Genomic DNA, 11159 nt, shown 5'->3' with positions numbered 1-11159 from the left:
AATGTTCTCATTTTTATCATTGTATCTTAAGCTTCAAATATATGAATAATTTCCAATAAATATTGGCTTCAGAGACAAGATGGCATGAGCAGGAAAACCTGGTGCTCACTTTAAACAACTGCAAGAAAATCAGGAAGAGAAGAATCACCACTCTTGGTTGTCAACTCAATAAGCATAAGACATATAAAAGTATTGATGTATTGTATCAATAATCTGAGAGTTAAAGTCTACACATCACTGAAGTATGAAAATATTTCATGGTGGTCCTTTAAAAAGGGCATTTAGAGAAGTACAGATTAGAACTGCTACTTAGTACTGACAGTTCTTTTCACTTGATATGAAGTTACAAAATACTTCCAGGCACAGCAGTGGATTTCCTAACTTTAGAACAATATCCAAATAAGCTGCTCAAATTGTCTTCCCTGTTCTGAGTTATTCGTTATCTACTACTGAAGAATAAATTAAATACCAGTTCCCTCTCAAGGAAGAAACAACTGCCCTGGAATCCAACCATTCAGGCAGCAGATAAAGGCAGATCATAAGTCAAGGCTACAAAAAGAGATCTTATCTCAGAAGAAAAAGATAAAGAGTGGAAGAAAAAAAACAGAGAAAATGACAAAGAAAGGAAAAACAGTTAGATAGGGCTGTGGATAGCTCAGCAGGTGAAAACACATGCTGCCAAACCTGCGGGCTGAATTTCTATCCCACATGGTGAAACGACATGTTGTTCTCTGGCCCCTACAAACTTACTATGGCACATGCACAAACATATATGTGTGTGTGTGTGTGTGTATGTATATGTGTGTATATGTATATATATATACACACATATACATACATACATACATATTAAAGGCAAAAAAAATTAAAAGGTACTCACCACCTCTACTCAGTTTTATGGACAGAGATTGGTTACCAGTCAAATGAGAGACAAAGCAGGACACAACAGACACATTGTTCTGCTCCCATTGGCACTTGCTCCTGACAGTCACGGTGCCATTGCTGTGTGATTCACTCTTAGTGACACAGTCCCCATCTGGAGTCCAAGAGATCTGTGCAGCAGGCTTGCCTGCCATTGCCTCACAGACTGCAGTTCTGTTTTTCCCTGGAAAGTAGGTTACTTCAGGGGGCACTGGGGAGATGGAAAGAAAATAAAGATTCAGTCTTGTCACAATCACATAGACATTTCTTCTAACTAAAATTGGTGACCTAAAATAGCAACATATGTGTCATTGTCACTTACCCAGCACTTGGAGGTCATAGTTTCTTTCAAAATTCCCTTCAGGTGTTACTGTCTCACATGAGTAATTCCCCTCATGCTGGAGGGTCACTGCACTGATCTGAAGTTCAGGACCGTAGTCAGGTGTGAAGGCCCAGATGATGTTCCTGCCCAAGCAGTTGGTTTCATTGGTCTTTGTTTCTACTTTGTATGCTATTGTGCAGGAAGGCAGGTCTCTGTGCTTTATTATCCATGTGATTAATACTGCTTTTGTCAGTGAAGTAGAATAGCAGCAGAGCAGAGCCTTTGAACCCATCTGTACAGACACTGTAGTGTTAACTGGATACACAGAGAAAACGAAAGAGAAAAGGTAACCTTGTGAGTTAGGTCTATCCACAGTAACTTATATGAAGTTACACTAGAACAATGCCTAACTAATGGAAGTATTACAGCAATAGTAGATTTTTCTCACATTTCTTTGTTTCTGTATGTTCAAACTATCAGAATTAAATATGTTATTCATCTTCTAAAGTAAAGGTTCAGGCATTTGGGCTACGCACATCTTGCACCATAAATCCACACATTGCTTGGACACTGATGAAAATCATCCATGATGGATACAAGTGTGCTGAGTGGTGATTACTCAACAAAGTTATCTGTGACTAAAGTTGGCCATGTCATCACTTTAACAGGAGTAGAACTTGATGGGATAAGCTGTGCTTATAATAAACATTGCATTAACTATCTCTACTATCCTATATCTATGTCGCTTGGCTCTTTGTGGAACTCAAGTCCTCACAAGTCAAATCCAAATCAAGGTCACCTAATCAGATGAAGAATGAAATTCTTCAACACAGACCTGGGAGGGTGATAATGCCACAGTCTTTCCATCACTCCCTCTGAGATGGCAGAGGTTTAGAGGCAAGTGTTCAGAGTCCCTCCCACCATAACACTACATCACCAGACTCTGCTACTCATCCTGAATCTGTCCAGCAGCCAAGGCATTAGTTACAGTTTCTAAGCAAGGTCAACTGTCCATTCCCACAAGATAAGCAAGAATATTACCTACTGACACAGGAACTGAACTGTTGTTCTGCGTTGTTTGATTCTTATCAGTACAACTTGACCCTAGAAAATATTTAAATACAAGTGCTTAAATATTTAAATGATTGTAAGGAGGAATTCAAACGTTTATCATCACTGATATGTCAACATCTTGAAAATTGCATTTATAAGAAACTAATCAGTTTTTTCCCATTCATGAGTAACTTTATTTTGCCACATAGTTTACAGTAGCCCTGCCTTCCTTCTTCCTTCTTGCCAGGTTCTTTGTAGGCATACCACACAAGCTGACTTCATTAAACTCTTTCTTCAGGTGTGATCCACTAATTAAAGCCATGTGATCCTATGCACCCTGCACCTATATAGTAGATTTGCAGCTTGATCTTCATGCAAGTCCCTCAAAGCTAGAGCAGAGCTGTCCCTGAATATGTTGCCTGCCTGTGGATCCAGGCCCCCTAACTGAGCTGCCTTGTCTGGCCTCAGGAAGGGAGGATGCACCTAGTCCTTCAGTGACTGATGTGCAGGGGTGGAGAAGTGATACCCAAGGGGCTCCTTCTTCTCAGATAAGAAAATAAGGGGGTTTGGGGGAGGAGCTGCAAGAGGGGTGACTGGGATGAAGGGGCTGACATTGGGATGTAAGGAGAATTAATTAATTAATTAATTAATTAATTTTAAAACCAAAGCCACTTGGTCCAATAATGAACACTTCCCACAGATGGAGAAACAGAGCCATTGTCCAAAAACTATAGAAACAGAATCACAAAGGGTTCATCCTCTCGCTTCCTTCCACCTGTTCTACCTTGTGACTGAACGGCAGAAATGAAGCCGAGCAGGGTAGGAGAAGTATGAGCCCCCTTTCCTCTTTCCTTTACTTCCCTGAGTTCTGCAGAATTGTTCACAGTTATGATGGTCTGAAACCAGGCATGGTTACACAGAGAGGGAAGACAGGAGAATTATGATGTCAGGGCAGATGGCCATATTGTGAATTTTGGGCCAACCTGGACTACATACACTGCTTTATAAGAAAAAAGCCGTCATAATCAGCTTCTGAAACATTGCCCTATAATAGTTCCAAGCTTTCCAGGCAACAATTAAAGACGCAGGAAAGGAAAGGTAGCTTTGTTTGTTATCCTAAGGTACCTACAGTACTATGAAGTGCTAGTGTGCTTTTTAATAGTAAAATTGGACTAATTATAAATGTATATTTCAAACAAAAGCAAAAGAATGCCTATGCTAAATATCAGAGGAGACACCGAAAGTACAGAAAATCTTCAATTAAGAACATAAAAAGATTAAAAAACACAGCAACAAAAACCTGTCATTAGCTGGAAAGAGGGTGGAGCCAGAAGACATGCTATTAAGCAGAATAAGCCCAGTACAGCGAGGTGAATGACTCATGGTATTGCATGTGAAAGCAAAATGAACCTAAGACCTGAAAACAGAACTGGGATTGCAGTGGACTGGGAAGGGTGAGGGGAGGAGGAGGGGCTGATGATGAAGGAAGACATTTTTCTTTCTTTCCTTTCTTCAGAACAGAGGGTGCATTATAAACCACAAAGCTACAGCCACTTGATTTTAATTGAAAATAGATTCTTTCATAAAACTAGATTATAATTGTGGTTTCCCCTTCCCTAACTCTTCCAAGATCCTCCACACCTACCCAAATCCGCACCCTTTCTTGGTCTCCCTCATTAGAAAGCAAACAAACATCTAAAAAATAAAAATTGTAATAAAATAAGATAAAGGACAAACAAAACAAGCAAAAAAAAAAACAATAAGCCAAACAAGACAGGAAAAATGGAGCTAAAGTAAAAACCCAAGAACGCATGTAGTCACACACAGAAATCACATTAAAACACAAAACCAAAAAGTATAATATATAACTAAAAGACCTGGAAGGGGGGAAAGCACCCAGAGAAAGCATTAGGACACAAAATGCCTCCAAAAGTACCACTGAGTCCATTTTGTGTTGCCCATCTACTGCAGGGCATGGTACCTGCCCTTAAGTGTAGTTTACATACTCAGTGAGAAACAAAATAAGAAATAATAATAATCTTTGATCAGAAATCAATAAAATGAGAAAAACTATATGAAATACTAAGAAAATAAGAATAAACCCCAGTGTGGACGGGGAGGAACACAGAAGTCCCCACACCTAGCTGAGGCTAACAGTGGATGGCTACTAGGGGAGGGACAGTGAGCTCCCTTTAGGGGTGCAGTGCCTGGGTAAGTTGGCCACACTCTGCTGGATGGCCCTACGCCCATGTGCATACGGGCAGCACTAATTAGACTCAATGATTTTTGGTCTTGCTTTTGGTTTTTAAGAGAACATGAATGGAGGGCATCCTGGAGAAGTCAGGGATGGGTCAAATATGATAAAATACACTATATGTAGTCAAAAATAATTCCTAGACCCTATAAGTCCTCAAAATAAGTAAAAATACTCAACATTTTAAAATAAATAAATGTATAAACTCTCTGTGCAGTGGAATGCTCTTTGAAACCAAAAAGAAAAACTTCAAAATGTCTTGCCTAAATGAGGCAAGACAGATGAGAAACAATACACAGAAGACAGTTGTCTTTATTTAAAATTTGAGTCAGCATAAAAAATAGGTTTCATTATAGCATTCTCGTACATATTAGACCTTTCCTTGGTCCCCTCCACTGCCTTGGCCCATTCCTACTTTCCACATGTTGCTGGACCTCTCCAAATAGTCTCTCTTCCACTTTCCTGTCAAATATACATACATATTTACATATGTATCACATTCACATAAACATACATGTTTAAATATAGATATTATAGTTAAGAATGAACTTGTGATTTTGTCTTTATTTTCCCTGAATACCTCAGTTTGACTTCCCACCTCCGGATCTCTCCCTTTGATTCTCTTTGTCCACACATCTATGCATATAGATATAAATCTAGATTCTGCATGAGAAAGAAGCCTGAGACGTTTATCTTCCAAAGTCTAACATGGCTCTTATCTTCTCTCTCTTTTTTTAGGATTTATTCGTTATTATATCTAAGTACACTGTAGCTGTACTTAGATGCACCACAAGAGGGCGTCCGATCTCATTAAAGATGGTGTGGTAACTGGGATTTAAACTCAGGACCTTTGGATGAGCAGTCAGTGCTCTTAACCGCTGAGCCATCTCTCCAGCCCAACATGTTTCACTTAACATGATATCAAGCTCGATGTGCTCTGTGGCACGTGATGTAATTTCATCCATATACCAGCTTCTCTATATCTGTTCGTCCATGTACAGGCTATGGTGGATAGTGTAGCCATGAACATGGGCATACAAGCATCTGTGTAATATACTGACTTAGACTCCTGCTGGACTAGACCCAAGAGTGGTGTAGCTAAATAGCTAGATAGATTTGAGTCCAATCCTGGGACTCAGATTGAGGAAGGAGAGAACTAACTCGACATGAGTTGACCTCTGACCTCTACCTGCACATGTGACGGACACACATACAAACACACGCTCATGTATGCACACAGGAATAAAGATAGTTTTAAAAAATAGGAGCTGAATTTATAGCTCATTGGTTAAGAGTCCTTCTTACTCTTCCAGACAACTTAAGTTCAGTCCCCAGCCCCTACACCAGCTCCAGGGGATCCGGTGTTCTCTTCGGGCCACCACAGAGCGTGGGGCATACAAGCACACACAAACAAATGATTTTTAAACTATTTTTCTTCTCTTTCATTTTGTTTCTGAGGAAAATTTTTGTCTGTGTAACCCTGGCTCTCCCGGAACTCACTATGTAGAGCAGTCTGGCCTCTACATAGTAGAGCAGTCTGGTCCACCCGGCTTTGCCTCCACAGTTCCAGGAAACTCCACCTCAGCCCAGTCAGAACGACCATCATCAAGAAAACAAATGACAACAAATGTTTCAAAGATATAAGGAAAGAGGTGACATTACTCATTCTTGATAAATAAAAACTAAGGCAGCAACTGTGGAAATAAAATGTGAACACTTCTTGGGAGCTGAAAACGGATCTACCGTCTGAGCCAGTTACATCACTCCTGAGCATAGACCCAAAGGACTCGAATATGATGCTTGCTGCTGCTCTCTTTACCATAGCAAGGAACTGGAAGCAGCCTGGAGGGATAGCTATTTGAAATGTAGTGTATACACACGTAAGACTGTGTTTGACTGTATGGAAAAAATGGAAATCAAAGGAAAACTGGATGGAAGTAAAACACATAATCAGAAGGTTATCCAGGCTCAGAAAAACAAATGTTATCTGGCCTCTCTCATACGTGGTGCCTGGCCTCTATTAAATGTGTAACCAGGTAGGTAAAAATGGGTAAAGGCCAGGAAACTACAAAGGAGCCAATCAGACTGAGGGTGGGGGCAAGGCGGGGTGGGGCAGGGCAGGGCGTTAAGGAAAGGGGTGGGAAATAAAGTTTCTCTATTTCCACAGAATAAAGTGGAAGGGTAAGACTGGTGAAGGCAGATAAGTGAGGAGCAGAGGGCTATTAAACCAAAATGGAATATGGATATATAGAAGAAAAAAAAAATCCAATCTGGAAATTTGGTGGTATATAAGTGAATTTAAAAATAAAACATTGTGCCGGGTGGTGGTGGCGCACACCTTTAATCCCAGCACTTGGGAGGCAGAGGCAGGCGGATTTCTGAGTTCGAGGTCAGCCTGTTTTACAAAGTGAGTTCCAGGACAGCCAGGGCTACACAGAGAAACCCTGTCAAAAAAAAAAAAAAAAAAAAAANANACACANANAAANAAANAAANAAAAACATTGTTTAAAAAAAGAAAGAGAAGATAGGAAAAGAAAGAAACTCCTTAGTTTTAACACATGTACTATCACTAATATATAGTTACACAAATAAGCACAAAAAAAAAAAAAAAAAAAAAAAAACCTTGGTGAGGACCGAAAGAAGCGTTTAAATACGGAGGGAAGAAAACTTTTCCACCTAAGTCAAAATCGTCAAAGGAGAATGCCTTTTGGTTTTACTGTTAGCGAAACTTCTTAGTAACTCTGAGCAGCAGAAGTTTCCTTTCCCAAATCATCTTCGTCATTTGCCTGAGCAAGCAAATACCACCCACACACGGGACCCACGGCAAAGGCATGACGGTGCAAACCCGGAGCTGGAGCGAGGCTTCCTCAGTGACAGGAAAAGGCCCTCAGAAAAGGCACATGACTTCCTTGTGAGATTAAACAATTTTCATCTGTTGCAAAATGCTGCATTTTTTAGGGCAAGCTCTAACAAAAAAACCTGAAGAGAGGGATTTCTTCATGAAACCTCGGCATTAACAGCCCCTGGTTGGGAGCCGTCATCCGCTCAGATGGAGCACGGAGTGCGCCGTAGATTAGCAGCTGTTAACAGTCATTTCTTATTCCCCGTGCATAAAAATAAGCAAAAAGTTAAGATTTCCTTCCTTTTCATTCCTTTTCGAGTCTTTTAGAGGAATGCAATCTTGTGTTTAAAGATCTAATAAATGGCCAGGCGTGGTAGCACATGCCTTTAACCCCAGCACTAAGGAAGCAGAGGCTGGTGGATCCCTGAGTTCAAGGCCAGCCTGATCTACAAAGTGACTTTCAGGACACCCAGAGCTGCACAGAGAAACACTATTTCGAAAAATCAAACAACAACAAAAATCTAATAAGCGAACTTTGTATTAAAATTTTAAATCAGCCCCAAACTGGTTTTTTTTTCAAAAATTAATTTACAAATTCATAACTGTATCACTGCAAAAAAATAATAAATTTAGAACTTGTCATCTTCATTTGTTATTTAACACAAAAAAATATCAATCGGAATGAGTGGAAATATCTAAGGAAAACCAAGTTAAAGCATTTCTCTCTTCACCAGTTAATCTAAGCTCCAGAACCGTTTTCTTTCCACCCTTCAAAGCTAAACTAATACACTACACGCGGAGCTGAGCATTTGGGGGGTGGAGCAGGAAGGAACCTAAAGGCTGGAGAATCTGAGAGATGGGAGTTTTGTGTCTTCCTTTTCCTTTGAATGTTTTATATAATTAGATGGATGGTGGCGCAGTGCTTTCCCTTCCAAAAACTCTAGGCTGTTGTCATTTATTTTACAAACAAGGAACAAGTATAATATAGAAGCACATTGCAAGCTGAGGTACTAAGCCTGTTGTAATCACAGACATGTTTCTCCTGGAGAATCAAGGTCTCATTTTATTTTATTTATTCATTTATTTTGATCCGTTCTTTGTAATGTGATCTGTCCTCGATCTTGCTACAAAGACCAGACTCACAGAGATCCACTTGCCTCTGCCTTCCTTGTAGCAGGATTAGAGGTATTTGCCAGTACCCCAGGGTCAAGGTTTTATTTTAAATGAATGCAACTTCATGGTTCACATCTTCACCATAAAAGAACCAGAAATTCAAATGTCCTTGGCAGATGCCTTTCCTCAGCTACACTAAGACCTTTATTAAGCTCTGCTGCAGGGTGACTTTTGCTACCCACAAGTATACTACAGTCACTATGGTATGGAGAACTGCTGACCCAAGTAAAGGCTAATGTGGCAACTTTAATTGTGACTTAGTGTTTTCCTACATTTATAAGCTACGTATTGTAGCTGTAGGTTAGAAAAGTGTCCTTCTTCCAAGATGTTTTTGAGTAATAAGTGGGATGGGATGAAAATTCGTTGAATTGTGGGATTAAATTGGCAATTGTCCAGAGGTTCTCAGACCTAAGATTATCATCATCCAATGACTTCACTGTGTTCTACTCTAATACAGTGATTTTCACACTATGATAGGAAAGTAGTAGAAGTCTGTGATAGCTAGCCAGAAGATCCAACACATACACACACACACTCACATACATACATACACTCACACACATACATACATACAAACACACACACACACTGCGTTTATAAATATACACCCATGCACATAAACCACACATTTGCAAAAAGACACATGGATTACTCTCACCTCTTATATGAAAATAAAATACATGGGAGGTTGAAACACGAAGAACAAAAATAGCAAAAAAAAAAAAAAAAAAAAAGGAGGGGGAAGAGNAAAAAGACACATGGATTACTCTCACCTCTTATATAAAAAAAAAATACATGGGAGGTAAAAAAAAAAAAAAAAAAAAAAAAAAAAAAAAAAAAAAAAAAAAAGGAGGGGGAAGAGAGGGGGATGATTTTGGTTTTTGAATCTCAACCAGCATCTACAATGAGTAGAATCTTACTTTGCTGGTTTCCTGGAATGCAGAAATTTCAGTTCTCAATCCAGAAGAAAAAAAGATTTTCATGTAAACTGAGATGAGTCATCTGCACTGGGTAATTGAAAGCCATTATAAAATAGAATATTCAACATTCCTGTTAGGCACAACATGCAAAAAGGTAAAAGATCTTATATTATTCAGAGCGGTCCGTATATGTGATGATGATAATTGTTATTAAGGAAACAGGACTTTTGCAAAGGGGATGATTTCCTCAGGGGAATCTGCTGCTGTCAGAGCAGAAGTCGGGGCGAGGCAGGGAGTGAGGGGAGGGAGACTCACAATAGTCTACTTTTTAAATTAGTTAGGTCCTTAATGTTTAATTATCCCTTTATGTTTATAAATGTCATATATTATATACAACTTAGTATTCATTTACATGGGAGAAAATTTAAATAATTGCAAATAAATAAAAAGTACACATTGGTGTGTTTTATTTTTAATATTCTTAGCCTAATTGGCACAACTGATCTGGGATTTATTTCCTAGTCTTAGACTTTATGGAACTATCTTTCCTTATTAGAAATACCAACTTAGTAGCAGACAATATCTATGTAGATGTTAAATAACAACATTTTGAATAGAAGCCCAAAGTGACAGCAAAGACAGAGGAAAGAAGATATCAAAATCTGAGTCACAAGACCAACCAATAAATTAACTTTTCATTTATTATCCCTGTAATCTTACACAGGTTCCTGAGAACCTCAGTCGCTTAATTACACATGTGAGAACTGAGAATCTAACATTATTAGTGGTACTTAAGCTCTGATAGTCACGGGTAATTAGTCACATTATTAGTGAATGTAATTTTTTAAAATAGCCACATGGAAAAAAATCAAATCAGGTTCCTATCTCACTCCTCAGACAAAGGAAAGAAATATTTGAATGTAAGTTTTTAAAGCCTAGAAAGAAAATGTGAGTAATTTGTGGTTTTTAATCTTAAACAGGGCTGATGATGGATAAGACCCTATGTGGCTAGAGCCGAAAGGCTTCCTGGGGTGTGCCAGGGTTTAAGAACTGAAACCAGGAAGAAAGTTCCAGGTAAAATGGGACAGTTGACTTTAACCAGAAACTTTTCTAGCCCCCATAGAAAGCTGAAACCATAAATAAAAATACCGAAATATCTAACTCTAGAGCTTATACCCTTTTCATGGCCAAAACAAAAAACAAAAAAACTAAAAAACAAAAAACCTCATTAAAAGATTGTCAAGCCAAACTGTAGAGATTGTTTACAACATTTATGATGAACAAAGGCTACTTTTTCTCAGAAAATAAACAGAGAGCGTGCAACCAATTGGAAAACAATGGAAACGCTGAATGAAAAAAAACAAAGTCATGAATGTCTAGACAAAACATTTAAAAACGTGTTGGAACAATCTTACTGGTCAGACCGAGCATGGAGATCAAATAAAACACCCAGATAGTTTCCAAAACAAAGATATGAAAAAATGATTACAGAAGCAAAGCTTAAGACACAAGAATTCAAACAACACATTCAACAAATAGATACAATTTAGAAAACAAGCAACAATTGTGTGTGGTGAATAATAAATCTTATTCCAGTTTCCAAAGCAAAATAGCCATTTGTGTCAGTTACTTGTGCCAACTGCTAATATAGACTTAGCCAAAAAAAAAAAAAAA

The 11159-nt window shown here is 38.7% G+C and overlaps 1 protein-coding gene across 3 annotated transcripts in view; it reads right to left on the bottom strand.

Annotated features, from left to right (window-relative positions):
- The window catches only part of Cd200r1 (CD200 receptor 1), a 35365-nt gene that overhangs the window by 14667 nt on the left and 9539 nt on the right, over nucleotides 1–11159 (bottom strand). For all 3 annotated transcript variants that reach the window (XR_003835107.1, XM_021185411.2, XM_029470241.1), the window contains exons 2-4: nucleotides 2285–2347; nucleotides 1244–1558; nucleotides 881–1132 (exon numbers count right to left, since the gene is read on the bottom strand). Coding sequence is in view for 2 of the 3 variants with exons in the window: in XM_021185411.2 (XP_021041070.1) it covers nucleotides 881–1132; nucleotides 1244–1558; nucleotides 2285–2347 (630 nt within the window). In the remaining variant the exon portion in view is untranslated. The remainder of the gene's footprint in view (nucleotides 1–880; nucleotides 1133–1243; nucleotides 1559–2284; nucleotides 2348–11159) is intronic.

The sequence above is a fragment of the Mus caroli genome, chromosome 16 (genome assembly GCF_900094665.2).
Source record: "Mus caroli chromosome 16, CAROLI_EIJ_v1.1, whole genome shotgun sequence".
NCBI classification, from domain to species: Eukaryota; Metazoa; Chordata; class Mammalia; order Rodentia; family Muridae; genus Mus; species Mus caroli.
This window is presented reverse-complemented; position numbering and strand designations above follow the sequence as displayed.